Source organism: Acanthisitta chloris, unplaced genomic scaffold (genome assembly GCF_000695815.1).
Source record: "Acanthisitta chloris isolate BGI_N310 unplaced genomic scaffold, ASM69581v1 scaffold6107, whole genome shotgun sequence".
NCBI classification, from domain to species: domain Eukaryota; kingdom Metazoa; phylum Chordata; class Aves; order Passeriformes; family Acanthisittidae; genus Acanthisitta; species Acanthisitta chloris.
Genome location: NW_008683101.1, coordinates 1 through 17,708, shown reverse-complemented (window position 1 = coordinate 17,708; position 17,708 = coordinate 1). Strand labels below are relative to the sequence as shown.

At 38.0% G+C, this 17,708-nt stretch overlaps 1 protein-coding gene across 1 annotated transcript in view; it reads right to left on the bottom strand.

The window, feature by feature from the left end:
• Positions 1-9,489, bottom strand: part of OSBPL10 (oxysterol binding protein-like 10) — a gene marked incomplete at its 5' end in the record, with an annotated part of 82,670 nt that extends 73,181 nt beyond the window's left edge. Inside the window, 2 exons of the mRNA XM_009078780.1 lie at positions 7,535-7,614; positions 9,314-9,489. Of these exons, the coding sequence (XP_009077028.1) occupies positions 7,535-7,614; positions 9,314-9,489 (256 nt within the window). The remainder of the gene's footprint in view (positions 1-7,534; positions 7,615-9,313) is intronic.
• Positions 9,490-17,708: the final 8,219 nt, after the last annotated feature.

The following is a 17,708-nucleotide window of genomic DNA, read 5'->3' as shown; positions in this document are numbered from 1 at the left end:
TCAACTTATCTTCCAGATTAATAAAAGTTATTTTGTTTTTAAAATGAAATCTTTCGAGAATCACTGACATTCTAGGATCATGCAATCACAGTATTAAAAATACATGGCTGTGCCTTTCATACAGCTAAATGGATCCTAAAACTCAGATAAACAGCAGCAATGTAAAACAGTGAGCTGAGCCATTAGTTTTGCTTAAAAGAAAACAATATTCTCTGAGAAGTGAAGTTTTATTATGCTTTGATCTTCCTGGGGGAGAGTTATAGATCTGCAGATAACAAAAGTAACACAAAACAAATATGGAAAAATCCATGCACTGTTTCTGTTTAAATACAGAAACAGGAATTAATTCTAGGAAAGAGTCAGGAAAAAAACAGCTGCCAAAGTAATCTCATTTAACCTGCACCCTTGAGAGAGATGTTCATAAATTGAAATGCACATATATTCTAAAGTTAATGTCTATATCATTGATATTATTTGGCAATACAATACTGTTTATCCTCAAGACAGTGTTTCTAACTCCAGTGAACTCTCTGCAGCTAACCCATGGATCACAAAAGATACCTTGACTGCAGCTCACACCCCACATCTCCCACATCAACAAACACAACATGCCTTTCAAACCCCACTTACACTTGGAAGCCATCAACAAACACAACATGCCTTTCAAACCTTACACTTGGAAGCCGTAAATTTGATAGTGAGCTATTAGTACAAAAGCTGCTAGTTAGCTGCAATATTCAACTGCTTTGTATCACATGTAAGTAATGAACCCATTTCCAAGGAACAGACATGCCCACCATTTGAGTCTCTTAATCCAGATTAGTGGTTTTCCCTGCAAGATTTGCTCTAGTTCGTATCACAACTCAACAGCCTACATCACCTACACTCATAACCTGTGACAAGAGGCAGAACAAACAGTGTGTAGGACCACACTGCACTTACAATGGCTTTTCTTTAAGTTTTGCAAAGGCAAGTGGCAGCTCTCAGCAATGCTTAGGGCAAAGAGTTTGGGGATCGGTGGAGCAGGAGAGAAAAATCGGAAAAAACATCCCATCTATAGCTCAGTAATGAGCAGTGCTCATGAAGGCTGTCCTGCTACAGAGACACTAAGTAAACTCAAACTTTTATGGTCATAAGTACAGAGCTTGGCAAGGCCTGACCACATCCCACTGCCTGGTGTGCCCGACACTCGGCTGCATGCCTTGCCCTACAATAATGCTATGTGCTCTCACCTCTGTCAATAAGCCTCTCCTAGAGTCCTCTCCTACTCTCTCAGCATATATAATCAATCCTATGCAGCTCGTCCAGTCAGGAAGACTGGCAATCTTGAATGAGCACATACAGCCACAGCCTGTGCCAAGTATCAGAGTCAAATACATTGGTCTGTGAACAGCTCCTACAGGACTACACAAGCAAGTTTTCCTCACCTCTTTGTTTTCCCTTTATACCCTTCATCCATCTAGTGACCCAACATTTCTAACCAAAGTGCCAGAAAACTCCATCACACAAACCCTCTAGCACCTAATTTGGGATTATTCTTCAGAGGATATCTGTACCATACAAACCCTAAGAAAGCTCAGCACCAGGACCTCTGGCTATCCATGAAGCTAAGGCTAGGGAAGGCCCCATGATAAACACATAAATTTCCAAATTACAACTTGCAAATGCAGACACACACAAAGTGCAGGTGAATGTCTGCAGGAGGCAGTTTTAACAACCACTAAAAACCTCCTGAAGTTGGACTCCACTCCTTCAGTGCCACAGAAAATAGCAGCAGAGCACTGTGCCTGCTCCATCCAAGGAGACGGGGGTGGCATCCGATTCCTCCTGACAGCTTCTTCCTGTCACTGCCAGAAGAGAACTCTCCAGGAACTGCACACTCAGCCCCTTAGGCACTTTTGAATTTTACAGCACATTGTCAACACCTATGTCCCAGCCAAATACTTGACTCCTCTCTTGCAGAATGTCTTCAGATTAAACACTGGGAATGACAAGCATCCCTTTTGCACTGACACAGCTGTGCAAAATTCAGAATTTTCCAGTCTTCTTAAAATGTTAAAACCTATGTCAAGTTTTCCACAGCTAAAAACACTCTAATTACACATCACACTATGACAGTCATTAAAGCCACTCTCACAGGAAATCAAAGCAATGACAGTAACTGATGGATCTTTATTCCTAATCCCCTGCTCTTCCCCCTGGCACTGCTGGTATGACTGATCTGTCCCTCTAATTAATTGTCATATCTCGTTTTCTTTGGTCTCACTGCTTTCTGGCTTGCAAATAAATAAATAAAAAGATAGAGAAAAGTCTGATGAAAGGAAGACATAAGCTCTTCAACAACGAGTAATGCATGGTACCAATAATGAGACAAGAAATCCACAGGCTGAAGAATCCCAAAAGGATTACAAATATTCTTTCCTGAGGCTACACTTTACCATTGGTCCAACAGTTTGCCTACTAATAAAATGAAACCAATAAAAGAATAATAAAGAAGCTAATAAAAGATTCATTTCTAATTTGCATTCATCTTGATTTTATGGCCTAATGCTAGCCAAAGTATGCTTAGCTAACATAGATTTGGAATAGGATTTTTATTTTAGCCGACTGTCCATCCCTGAGATAAAAAAGCAGCATAATGAATGCTTCCACTTGGATATCAAAAATCCTAACAATTAAAATAATGTAATTGCAGAACAGTAAGTTCCAACTATACTAATGTTTTCATGACTCATTCTCCCCGGAGATTGCCCTTCCTGTTCACAAAGACACTGAAGTGGTTTTCACCATTTACCAGAAGCAAACAATTTTGTTTATTTTGGAAAGTAAATGCAATGTTCCAGAGATCAATAAAATAATTTCTGAAGCGAATTGTCATATCTGTTTATGGCTGATAATCATCACTTTCACAGGCACTGTGCCACAGATGTTTTCCTCAGAATAATAAATACTGAAATGACATTCCTTTACTCCTCTGCATATATATAGTACAGAAACAATCCCTGCATGCAGCTTTAGAGCTATGAGTAGTCACACACTTTCAGAAAGTAATTACAATTTTGAGACACCACCATTCAGTGTTTTAATTCCCATCTACTTCTTTTCCAATGCATCTTAGGTAAACAAACACTGATAGAAGACAAATATGGACAGAGTTCTGTTTCATTTACATTATAATAATTCACAAATATTAAAATGCAAATGACTGACTCTACATAACATCCAATCTTCAGCACTGCAAAGGGACCAGCTGATGTTATGTTCTGCACATTTGTGTCAAGCACCATCTATGGTGCTAACTTTTCTGAGAGACTACTATAGTGCTTTGTCATCTTCAGCAAGGTAGTATGAGTCATCATTTAAGCAAGAGACTATGATAATCATTCCATCATAAAATATTTCCTTCATCAAGAATCATTTGAGCAAGCTCATGTTCAGTCCAAAATGGATTTTCTTCCATTTCTGTAAAAGGATTTTATAAGCAGAGAGCCGTGACAAACTCTTATCTTCATGCAGCTAGCAAAGGGAGGAAAAGAGATATCAAACACACACCCATCTACAGCCAAGCACTGCTTCTTTCTCAGGCTCACTACTGTAAGAATTTCAAAGCATATTTTAATTAGAAGTGCCATTCTTTAGTTGACTTCTGTAGGTCAGGGATGAGAAGAGGAACTAGACAAGTGCACCAAAGAAGGGAAGAGTTTAGCTCAAAAGGAAAAGAGGTTTGATGTGCATGGAAGAAACAAACAACATGCAGAAAGACTTGAAATTTTCACTATTCTGGCTTTATGGAAACAGTTATCATGCAGATGTTAAAAACACCAGTCAATAATCCACTTAGAAGTGTAAAGGTATTTTTGTGGCCATTCATCAATAAGAGAAGAAGATACTTGATAAAACCAAAGATCTATGATAGCCATTCTTCCAGTTGTGGAGAAAAATTACACATCTGCCTCAATGACTTGATAAAAGTGTTAACCTCAAACTTCAAGGCATTACTACAGGTGCTGTTTGACACACTGCAGCTAAACTGCTACCGTGGGTGGCACTGAAAGGGGCAGGTTTGGACTTTGTTTCTCTACCATTTCTCCATGTTGGCACTGAGGCCCATTGGACCTCATGGAGAGCCACTCCAGAGAGTTTAAACAGCTAGAGAACCAAAGGCACACATCCCTCAGCGAGATGATCAGAGCTAAGTCCACTTTAGTAGGATGACATTTTTTTCTGTTTCTGATGTCCAAGTTAACACAGAACCAGAAACACAACAGAGGCCACACAAAGGGCATCAGGAAGGAAGGGAATTGGACTGCAATTTACAGCTGCACTGAATCAGCAAATCAGTTCAGCTTAAACATGAACCCACACCATCCAATTTTCAGCAGCTAGCTCACTGTGCAGCTCCAAACCAGAGGCTGGACCATGGGAGAGCATCTCCTTACTCTAGCACAGACCTAAGCTGAAAGTTACCATCTGAGCACAATTTAAGACAGAAGCTACTTCATAAGATAAAGGCTTCTGTTCCCTGTCACATTCCTGATATGGACACACTGAGACATACAAGGGTTACATGTCAATTCCAGCAACTAATCCACACATTGGAATAAAAGCCTGTGTGTTTTTAGTAAGGCTTTTACAGCCATCATTAAATAGTCAAGGAAAAAAGGGTATGAAACAGAACCCACAAGATTGTGACAACTTATGGATACAAAATTACTCTTGGAAGTTACCGCAGAAATTATGCAAAAGCCTACTCCTTCTTGAAAGCATTTTATATCACTGAATTTAAATTTGACTAATGCTTTAATTAAAGCTTGTATAATAATATTCACTTAGAGTAGTCAAAAAAAAAAAAAACAACCAGAAATCCTATCCAGACATAGAAGATTTCTTCCAACACAGTGTGATTTGGCACTTAGGAAGGTTGAGCAATCTGTAATTAAGTGAAATGAGACTTGTATGGGAATACCAAGAACATTAAGACTATCTGACAGCATGGGAATTATCTGCCAGAGAACACTATCCTTTTACTGCTTTTTTTATCATTAAGATGTAAAACTTAATTAAAACAAAATCACAGATTTAGCTTGTGTTACATTCACTTGTTAGCTGTACAGCTCACCTTTCGACCATTCATTAAGATGCAACTAAATTCAGCCATTAGTATACAACTTTTTTCCTTTTTTCTTTTTTTTTATAATTTCTGTCTTTAATTTCCTCCACCACTCCAGTACCCAGCTGAAGCTTTAAGACAGCAAGGACAGCAAGTCATTCAGTAGCATTTTGAAGCAGCAGTAGCTCTGAAAAAGAAAGGAAACCAGTGCTGCTCTGGATCCAACGCAGGAGGAAGGAATGATCTTCTATGAACATTTCACAGAAACAGTGACACACCTTCGGCTTTGTAAAACATCTTCCAAATTATCACATTTTCCTACGAATCTCCTTCCAATAATATCTACTCAAAATTTCAAAAATTAATTCTCTCTCCAGTATGAAAGACCTGTCACTAAGAGTCACTAAGAGTCACTGGTATTCTTGGGAACCTTCCCACTGCTTGCCTGGTTATCCCATTATTTTTTCACACTAAAAACTATATCCCACTTGTATAAGTTAAAACATATCCCTCACTGCATATTTCACATTTCCCATTCCGCTTCCTTCTCCAAGTGCATGATTCCTAAAAACAACTAGAAATGTCTGCCTCTCCATCATCCTGTGAAAGATGTGAGTTTAAGTTGTAGAAGCAGGGAGCAAACACTCAGGCTCCAACTTTCCAGATGCTGTTCCCAGCAGAGACACAGCTTGGATTCTGTTCAAAATCTGGGAGCTGAAAACTTGTGAGTATCTATCTGCCTGTTCATGACAGCACTACGAGAGACAGAAAATTTGCAGTTGTCACTTACTACAGCCCTCAACGTATAGGAAGAGGGAGGAATAAAGAGATCCAGCCCTGCTGCCAGCAGAATAACAAATCACATCATGACAGTCCTATCAATGGTAGAGCCATTTTAACAAAATCCAAAATAACAGATTTTTGTTAAGTCCCCAATTATGCCAAAGGAAGCTAAACATGTACCCTTCTCTGTTTCTTTACAGACCTTTTATCACTATGGATCTCACAGGCAAAGAATTAGGATCCGTAACTCTAGATCCTAACCCCAACACAAAAGAAACAGTAAAAGGTGGCTAAAAAGAGCAGCATGTTACCTTGTGTAAATTTAAAATATTTTAAAGAGCATGTTTCCACTCCATCCTAATAATCACTACCTAAAATACCTTCATCGACAAGAGAAAGAAAAAAAAAAAAAATCACAAAGAATGAAGCAGTTCTTGCTTCTCTTACCTCCTAACAGGCAGTGGTTTTGAAGTAAGAAACTTTGAGGAAAAGAACAAAAAAAGAAATAATAGAAGTGCATTTTTTTCTAGTTTCTGGAATCTCTCTGAAGTATCACTCCCTTGTAACCAGTATCTAATCTCCAAAGTCTAATCATTGTAGCATTAAACCTTTTGATCCCTTGCTTTTTACACAGAAAAGCCAAAGAAGTTTTCAAAACCTTGTAGGTGAAATCCAAGTTAGCACTATATGCATTGTTAAACACAGGGAACATATGCCTCTCAGTTAATACCCTAGCCCTGAGAAGACAGAAGGAGGGGGAAAGGAAAAGAGCATACTGAAAAACAAGAGAAAAATCGTGTCAAGAAACACTCCTTGAAGCAGGGAGGAATTCTTTTAGCTTGCAGTTACACCCACTTCTTTTAAGTATAGGAAACAATTAGCCATGAGAAAAAGCAATCCTTTTCATTCCTGTAAGGATATTGACAGAAGTGCCTAAAGAAATGAAGAGAAGGAATTTTTGTGTGTGAGACTTAGTATTAACACAAAACCATAAAAGAAGACAATAATGACTTATTTCTAATAGGGGGTTTGTTTGGTTTTAGTATCTCCCACTTTCAAAGTGCATTCCAATTTAAACAGATTCCTCTCATTTCTACTTGGAGGTAGGAAACAGCCTCAACCCATCATTCTGCTATTTTTGAAGTCTACATTGGGTTTTTTACCTGTCCAAAGTATTTATTTGTTTGAACACAAAAATTCTGACATTACCTCCAAAGAGAAATAAATAATATATATCTTCATATGATGACTTTTCAGATTTACTAAAGAAGCTGAAGACTGACAGCTGCTAAAATCTACTTGAAGCTTCCATAATAGACGTCACCAAATCTTAAAAAATTAAATAAAACTATCAGTTAACACTAATCAGGATATCACACAGGCATTATTAATAAACTATTGATCCAGACACTCAATTAACCATGTATTTCATTAATTTCTCATGAAAAGGAAAATGTTTATTAAGTTTGCCCCATTGTCTTAAGATTGCTCCAGTTACTGATGAATAACAACCTACTGCTTTTATTCATAAACCTCTAAACATCAACTCACTACAGCAGCCAGTCTGTCATCCAGATCATGTTGTTCTTCACCTACACCACTTAAAACATAATAGTTACTTCTCCCTCTTAAATTATTTACCTTAGAATTACCTTCCTTGTGATGTTTGGCACAGGATCGAAGCTGAGTTATCCAGTATTGTTTCTCCTTTGCATCAGCAGCTAGAACAGAAAGAAGAAAATGCAGGGAATCACACATAAATCAATACTCTTTTTTTACATAAGAGAAGGTGATGAGGCAGGGCAGAGGGGGGAGGGATTATTTATTGATTACGATGCAGTATAAATACTAATTTATGCCACTTAATTTAAGCATGCTTAGGTTTTTCAGTGCAACACATCAAACCCTCTACTTAATGAGGCTGTGGCCAGTTGGAAGAGGTAAGTTTACGAGTTTTCTTCATAGTTATCTTCTCCAAGTGTTAGCAAAAGCAGAATCATTCTGTCATTACCTCAAAATTACTTTTTTGCTTTAAATTTTTTCATCCACTTTTGTTTTACTTCTCTCTCTCTCTGTGAAGGACAAGGGCCACACCATAGTAAAAGCTCTACATTCAGGCTGTCAGTCAACTACTAGACAAGCTACCAGTTCCCCAGATATTAAAGCACTAACAGAGTTTAGTGAAATCTCTCTCTAAACCTGTGTCATTCAGATGCAACTTAAAGACACAAGAACGACCACAATTTTCCCCATACACCTTTAAAGAACAGCTTTTAAAATTATTGAAGAATTGTCTGCAGTCTGTATCAGGTAGCTCTTGTGTAATATTAATGAGTCTGTTTAGGAGAGAGGTTTGTTTTTGTCTCAAACAAACCACTACAACAGTAATCCTGATTAAGAATGACAACCCAGAGTTGATAATTGCAGTAAATATTTTCTCTTACTTCCTTTGCTATTAAGTATCTCAATGGTTATTGATCAGTAGAACATTTACTGATTTGAATCAAATTCACAGATCTCATTAAATTAAAAGCAGCATATTGCCAGAATTTGATAATCTCAAGTGATTGGAAAAGCATAATACTGGAACAAGTGTTCCTGATTTCTAGCTGTGCAAATTCCAAAACATTTTAAGAGACACTCTCCCTAGTTTTTCCTGTGCTTCAGTTCTACCCCTGAAACAGCACACACTGCACCACAGGGGACTGACTCTTGCATGCTCAGTTCTGCTAGACAACTGGTAAACTGTGGTCAAAACAGAGCTAAGAATGCTTTTGTTATACTGTATTACATGTCTTTTTTTAATAAACTTATTTTTTATAAATTAGTTTGATGAATCAGAACACTGCTTTTTTTTTAATATTCTAAAGTAACTCCTACATACACTATATTGTCTTTCTTCTATTTGGGAGCTGGGGAAGGGAAAATTTTATGTTACAGATGCATTCAATTACTCCAAGACTGACAAGAACATAATATCTTAACAGCCTCCCAGTGCCATTTTTCCCTTTTCTGACCCTTCAGCAAATTCATTACTGCACATTATCTGCAGGATGGTGGCAGGGGAGAACAATACTAGAAATTAAATGCTATGCTGTAGACAGCAACAAAAGCAGCTTTTTCTTCCTTTGGCAGCAAATCAGATATACTGTTCAATCAAAATGCCAGAGTAAAAGATTATAGAAGGCACCTTGAGGTATCTTCCAGCCCTGAAAGTCTATATACTGTAAAGTCACATATACTGAACTCCAGATTATTCTTTCACTGTGTTTTATAATAGAATATGTAATAATACAGCTGTATTACCACTAATTTCTGACAGCACAGGGAAGTAAGAGATAAATGAGACGTGAGAGAAGCGATGCAGAGTGGGAATGGGAGTGAAGAACCACTCAGCTGGCACTTTAAGCAGCACTGTACCTCTCAACTTATACATCTCTCCATTAGCAGAGTAGACCACCAACATGTGTGGCACTTCGTCACTGGGCGATATTATAGCTCCAGCTAAAGACAAGGTTCCTCGTGGCTTCTGGTTTTTACTTTGTTCATTCACAAAATACTGCAGAATCCCTGTCTCAAAGTCCAACACAAAGTACCTGTTGAAAGAAATTACAATCATTTAGTATTTCAGCTAAAGATTTTTTAATTTTTATTTATGGACACTAAGATCATACAAATAAAAAATAAACTGACTGCATTGCCCAAGTGCACTACAGGAAAGCGAAGATATTTTAAACTTAGTCTGCCAGTCCCTAACAAATTTTTTCCTGCAAATAACCTATCTCTCAGAACGGCACAGACCTTAAATTCCATTTCCCTGTGGAAAGCATCTATGCTATTACACAGAACAGCTATTTAACACTTCAACCCTTTGCCAAGAGGGGACAGACAGCAACCTCTTGGTCCACATGTAGGCCAGTCTGCTACAACTCTCCCTTCTAGAGTGAAGATCACATCAATATTACACCCTTGGCTTCTTCTAAGGAAACACCCCTAACCATCTGGCTAATATGACTAACATGGGAATTTGGGATGCATACTACTTGTTACTGTTCCTCTAGATGGGGTTAGCATAGGTCATATCAATTTGCACACAGTATTTTAGAAACTGATTATTCAGACTCCTATAGCTTTGTATATCCCAAATTTGTCCAAGTTACCACTTTGTTTTGAATGTGGCATTTTGTCTCAGCCCATTCAGAATATCCCCATGTATCAATTTGCACACAGTATTTTAGAAACTGATTATTCAGACTCCTATAGCTTTGTATATCCCAAATTTGTCCAAGTTACCACTTTGTTTTGAATGTGGCATTTTGTCTCAGCACTTTCAGAACATCCCCATGTGCAGAACAACTCTAACCTTTCCCTTTACACAGTATGTCCAGGATTGCCTTCACAGTCTTTTGAAGCTATTAGTGGTGTTCTGTCCATCTCTTTATTCAAGCTAAGTAAGCCTGGACACGATGCAAGCAATCATTACTAAGATTTACAGAGCTTCAGACATTTTGCTTGGGCAACCTCCCTTTGCCGCATTTATGCATAACTCTCTACTGCCACTGCCTTCACATCAAAACAAAGATCAAATTCTCTTTAAATTACTACAGTTCTACAACCCTGTCCCAAAACATTTTAAGCCAGTGCATCTCTACACCACCCACTTCTGCCTCAGCTTCATCTCCCGCATCTCCCATAAGCACCTCTGCATCCCTTCCCTCATCAATCAAATGGAAAGCCTCCCTTTTGTAATCATGAAGCACATCTCAACACCTTCCCTCTACAGGATATCTTCACCACAGAAAAAAAGGACTAAAGGAATGGCAAGCTGAATGCCAACCACCATCATGTCTTCAACCGTTAACATTAAAAATAAGGATGTCTTAAATGGACATTGCCAACATGTCAGATTCTCTTATTGACTTGTATTGCACCAGCCCATAACCTTCCTGTTTTGACTTTTAAATTATTTTACAACACTACTCTCCCACTTACAAAGCATTTTTTTTTCTCCTCAGCTTGCTTAGTAGAGAAAAATCATGCACTTAACTGCAGGTGAAAACAGCAGGATTGGAAAACATACAATAAAAAAAAGAAGTCAGACTTGTACATTTCATTGTAAATTTTCGTTTCATTCATTCTCAGCTTTCCTTGTCCATTTTAGAAATACCTGTTACATACACAGGAGAAAAAGCAGAGCACTAGACAGAAGTGATGCCATGCCCCTTGGAAAATGATACAGTAGCTTGAACATAGAACTAGTGCTTCTCCCCATCATCTCTGAGTTCAGGAAGCAAGTCTGGGCTTTATATACAGGAATGTCCATTCTGAGCCTGTGCCATCCTCATTAGAATTTCATTGTCCTTTTATTGTTCAAGTACAAATAATTTATTTCAGCCTTTGTTATTAGGCCATGTTTTATCCATTACTACATTGGAAATCATCATTGTGGTTGCTGAAGTACAGCTCTACAATTAACAAAAGGAAGAACAACAGTTAAAGAAAAAAAGGGAAAGAAAAAGAGGCAGGAAAAATAATCTCTCCTTCTCCTATCAAGACCAAAGGATTTGGGGAAAAAAGTTCCTCTGAGTCTATTAGAACAGAATCTATTAAGTTACATAAACACTACGAGCACTTCAGCTCAGAAACCTTTCCATCCCAGACCAGCAAAGTACTCCCAGAATGACTGTAAGCTCCACAAAGATGGGCTCTGCATTGCCGTAAAGCTACCTCAGGGAAGGAAAGCAGCCATTCCAGTACAGAATATACCTTTACCAGCTTAATGACATCCGAGAGCAGCAACTTCTGCAAATTCCCAAATGCAGACACAGCATCCTTCCACATCCTTGTTACACAGCTTCAGCACTAGTGTTAACTGGACCTTCTAGCCAACACAACCTATTTTATGTACGCTCTCAGAAAAACAGAACATTATCACTGGCCTTGTACCTTAGGTTTTCAGTACTTGTGATGATGTCTCTGAAGCCTGTAAAAGCATGCAACATTTCCAGTAGAAATCAAGCAGCAATCTTAAAGGAAGAAAAAAGTAACCAGTTCTGACAAACCTTCACATCACCCTCATCAAGTATCCTGCCTTCTTTCTTGTCCCAGAAGAACGAGGAACTTTTCACAGGCATCTTAGCCATGACACTGTTCATATCAGACAGAATCAAGTATTTCCTTTCCAAGGGTTACAGTTTGATGTGCAACTCCCCTCTTCACCTTTCACACAGCGGTATCACAGAAAAAGAGAGACAGGAATAAACTGCACAGACAACTATAGCCTCACAAGAGAAGCAGGGGGATAATGCACTTTGAAAACTGCTAAAAGGACAGAAAAAGTGAGGAGAAGGAATAAGGAATTAAATGTCAAATCAAGCAGCGCAAGGCTTTGTACAAAGAGGTGGGGAAGGAAGGAAGATAAAGGGATAGAAAAAACAGAAGCAGCTTTCAAAAACATTTTCTTGCATCACAGACCAAATGATGACCCAGTTCAGACCATCACAAAAACACAGAAGAAATGGAGCCCAGGTTCTTTCATTAACTGAGGACGTTTTGAAAAGCATTACACATATAAAGCAGAATGAAAGTAAGAGAATGGCACATGTCCCATTTGAGAAGACCTGTGTAACTGTATCAAAAGCATGGGGATCTCTTTTAACTTCAGTTCCAAAAGTCATTTGTTCTGCCTACCAGGGAAATAACAGCACTAAACCTCTCTTCAACTGATTCATCTTGCCTCTTATCCTGTATTTCTTTACTGGCCTTGCTCACACGTTTATTCACAATATCTTATTTCTGTAATTAAACTACAGATTAACAGTGATGAAAACTAACATACTATTTAGAGAACAGGTAGGCAGGAGGCACCAGAGCCAAGTAATGCCATACTGAACACACACAAAAATTGTTATACAGAAATTATGAAATAACTGCTACTGACAGACACTTCCAAAAGACAACTGAATTCTTCTGTTACTCCAAAATTGGACAAGATCTTTTTTTTTTTAAACTAATAGCCATTAAAAGAGGAACTCATCCAAAAGTAAGTTAGAAAATTACCACTTTAACACTTTTTAAACAGTTTTAACTGCTTAAGCAGAGTGTTCAAAGTAGATATGCAGAATTGCTGGCAAGAAAGAATGGGTGATGTCACAAAAGAAATGCCAATGGATTCGTCACTTTAAATTCAAATCCATTCTGAGACTAGAGGCTTCCCACTTCTCTGGCCCAGCTTCCCTCAAACTCCTGGGATTCACCAGGATACTCCCCTTCTGCCATTCCAACCAAATGCACATGCATTACCAACTGATACCAATTACAAGAGAAAACACTCACCACGCTCAGCAAACTAGTAGCCTGACACTACCAGAATCATTACTTTTTAAGTCACCCATGAGTAGGTCAATATGGCCTGATGACACGTGATTCTCTTCTGCTTCCCGTATTTCAAAATCAGCGCCCTCTTGGAATAAATCCCAAATCTCAGAAATCCCACAGCCGTCTTAGCTAAACACTCATCATGTTTCACTATCCCCTTTATCCATTCACTCATTCACTCAGAGCCGTTTTAATACTTTTTAAAATGTCAAGCAGAACAAGCATGACATTAGGAAGCATAACTATGTTGCCTTCATAAGTCTTAGAAGGCAAGGGTCAAGCGCTGTACCAATACATTCTTTCAACTGGATTTGCATTCACTGGTATGAGCATTTATTATGGCAATATTATAATATGTTCATAGAATTATATAGTATCATTATTTATAGTTAGTTTCCTACTCGAGAAGGCTTTCAGAAAAAGCAATGATAATGCTTTAAAAGGTGATAAAATGCTGGTAGCATAGCAGGAGATGAAAGTGGTCTACCATTAGAGCCTATCAACAAAGCACAGCATCTTCCATGAGAAAAATTTGCCATTTCCAACATTATCCTATGTTTGAGGCAATAAAGGATTTATTTTTTTAAAATTTCAAAATGACTCAAAAATATCAGAAGCACACAATAGAATATTTCCGATGTAATTTACTCACCTCACCGGATTTGAGAATTTTCATTATCCCATTTCCAGTCAAATTAAGCATTTCCATACTCTCTGATGGAAATGCATGCTTGAACAAGTAAATAAAAATAATAGACAATTAAACAAATCACAACATTTCTAGGTATTTCATTATTCAATTGCACACTCATAACATTGCACACTGCCTTTTGAAGCTGTCACTTGGATGCAAATCTGCAATGCACCCTAAAGTTTGCTCCCAGCAGAAAAGGCACCTCTTAACGTAAGTTCCTCCTCTTCTCCCCTTATTCTGAATACGTCCCAGAAACCAACTATCTGAGCCCAAGTTTTCTCTACTCTGTAATCCCAATAAATTTTCAAGGCTGGATTGCTAAATCTTTGCATTGTGTAATGCATTCCTAGTGATCTGAATTCTCCTCACACCCTTCTTGCCCAGTTAAGTCAGTTTTCTGGACCAGATTTTGGACAACTTCCACTCTGAATTCATAATGCAACAGAGGTTTTTTTATATAGATATTTGTGACTGGACAACTGCAGTCCCAGTCAAATGTTCAATTTTGGCCTCCCAGTCTTCTAAAACAACTCACCTCTTTCAGAAAGTAGCATTGTATTACTCAAGTCCTTGGGTTCATAAACCAGCCTACACTGAAGCCCACGCTCCATAGTTGGGCTGCGTCTAATCCCAGACTCCATGTTTAAAATTGGTGTGGATGCCTGAATACTGCACACTAGCACTGACAAATCTTTTTGAATAAAGGCAAAAATCTTCCAACTTTCCATAATCACCAAACAATAAAATGGTTTTCATTATATAATGACCTCGCACAGCAAGTACTTCTGGATAGAGAGGGATGCTGAATTTCTACAACAGGATAGCCTTGATTTCACCTTTTTGGAGACTTTTTTTTCCCCCAGTTACTTCCTCATTGATGGACAGAGGAGCTTTCCTCTCTAAAACACCACTTTAGCTCTTCCACAGACACTTTTTCTCCTAAGCCAGTCTCACAATACACACTTTATGATTTACTTTTTACTTTGCTTTAGCCATAGAAATGCACTTTAAGAAGTACTATTTGTTTAAATAAAATACATTTTTTTGAAGGACAGTCTTTGTTCGGATTTAAAACCTCGATAGGCAGCATCACTTTCCCTATCATATTAGAAAAGTAACAATGCATATATTTTCCCTTTCTCAGACTGCTGAATTCATCATTTCAGACAGTATGACAAATACTGTGCTCTACTACATACTTCAGCATCAAATTAACTCAAGCACAGCAGCAGCTCACTACAGAAGAATTTCACTACCTTCTCCTTCAACCACTTCATTATCCACATTTCTGAGTTTCCAAACATGTCTTTTCCTTTTGCTCTATTTCAATTTCCCCCAGTCACTGTCAGCACAAGTTCTTCAGCAATTCCATAATCCTCTAAAGGAGGATTTTCAAGAATAAGGAATCAAACTATTCCATAATTGTCTTCCTTAAAAAAATAGTCAAAAAATAAATAAGAATTATAGGCTAGAAAGTAAATTACTGTGTCAAAAAAAAGTAAAGTTTATGGCTCCAGTAACTGAATGAGATGTCACATAGAAATATTTCATTTTCAGGAAATTGCATTTTATTAGGCCATCCTGGACACCACATTTATACAACTGCTTAATCCTTTTTTCCCCTTTTACCTTGAGCCATAAGATTAATGGAATTATTCATGCCAATAAAGATAAAGCATGGCACACACATTTGACAGTCAAGGATTTTATTATTAAAAATTATCTCCAAAGTTGTAATTTAAAGACACATGATTAGGAGAACATGCTTACATTTCAGTAACTCTAGCACCCTTTATGCTTTGAAGTTCTCCAATTTCTCATTTTCTAACATAAGAATCACAGTATTCATTAAAAGCTTTACTGACTTTGAGCATCTCCGTATAAAAAAGAGAATTTTTAGAACAGTAATTTCTCTGTGTTATTGTAATTGTATATCAGTCATGATCAACTACAATTTGCTGGATACTTTTCAAAGTGTTCCACATCTAAAATGGAGATAAGAAATAGAGGATGTATCATCCACAATTAATGGATGGACTGCTTGTTTCTGGTGATCATGCCCTTCATGATTCTAACATCTACAAAACTCTCACACAAATAAAACATTAAGAGAAATCTCCTTTCCTGTTTTGTCAAGCCCCAGCAAGGTCCCTTTGTGGGCCATTATGTCACTTCTTTCTCAGCACCTGCAGAAACTACAAATGCTACTGATCAGGTCATCAGCCTCTGCTGGCTGTGCCAATTATTTTCAATGGTCTGGAATTCTATGTAGTCAGCAACAGACATGCTGCTCAGATTTTAAGGACATAGAGGCTACAAAAAGGATAAGTATTAGAGGTTGTTTTTTAGGAAGGAGGGAGGAGGAATGGGCCTAGAAATAATGCATCTCTTTTCACCCATCAGGCTTTGAATTCATACAGAACTGTGGAAAAGTATATTCGTCATGCTATTCTATTATTCAGTACAACATGGCCAGCTGAGGGGTAGCAATTGAAATCTAGGGGCAAACACAAACAAAAGGTACACAGTTGAGCCTGATACCATAAACAGCACTTCCTACTCACAGCCCATCTCACTGGCTGGCTACCCAGTGCTGCTGTCTGTCATTTAGTACTTCTATTTGCTTTTATTTGCTCCAAATCCACTACCACTTAACAAAGAAGTAGACTCAAATTTTTGTATTGAGGATCAAGAAAAAAGGTTAGCACTGGCATAACTGGGGGAATAAATGGGCTGCTATAATTTTAATTCTGTGAATGTTATTATCCATCTCGATTCAGGTCACAGATTAAAAACAGAGCTTCCAGGCAGGAAAATATGTTTTCTTTCATAAGGAAAACAACTAAATCTAAAACAAGAACAGAGTACTTACATGTCACTTCTAATGAGCTGCATGTAATGAAAGGATGCTAACCTTCAGAAAGACAATTCTATGCAATTCTAAAACAAGATACAGGAAACACACAAGAGACAACTAGTTACACACACACACACCAAGTCCATTCCCCACCTGAGGGGAAGGCAGCACTCTGAATGACACAAGGCTCTGTGGCTAAACTGGTTCTCACTGAAGCCAGGTCCACAGGTGTCACTTGCAATCATCTGGACACCAAAATGAAGGAAGCTGTCTGGTTTATCCTCTCTCAATCCCACCTTTCCACCATATCCAGGAGCAAGGCTTTGCTCCTTTGAGAAAGTAAAATTACAGAGACCTGCTTCAGAGCTTGTATGGACAACTGCTTCTTGGCTCCAAGCCTTGGCACAGTAGTGTTCTGTCCCAAATAGCAGTAAAAATCACACCAAAAAACAAGGCAGCTATCAGAAATCTAGTGTATTGTTTTCTTCTGTTATCCCAGTAGCTAGATAAAGTTAGATGTTGAAATGTGACCCAGTCATCCTCAAAAGGATGCAAAGAAGTAGAATGCATGTACTTAGGCAAGGTATATTCTAGTCGGAAAGTACCTTAAGACTATCCAGAGGAAAAACTGTTAGGAGAACCCATAACAAGCTTGGTGCGAGTCAGTAAGCAAATGAGAAAAACTGACTCATTTGCTTTGATTATCATAACAAATCATCTACCAAAAAAAAAACAAACAACCAAACAAAAAAATTCAGGTTTTTTTCCAATCTTCAGTTCCTCCACCACAGTGGAGGAACTGAAGATTGGAAAGGGAGATATTTCCAATGTGGTGGAGGAACAGAAGATTGAAAAAAAACCTGAATTTTTTCACAAAATAAAGAATA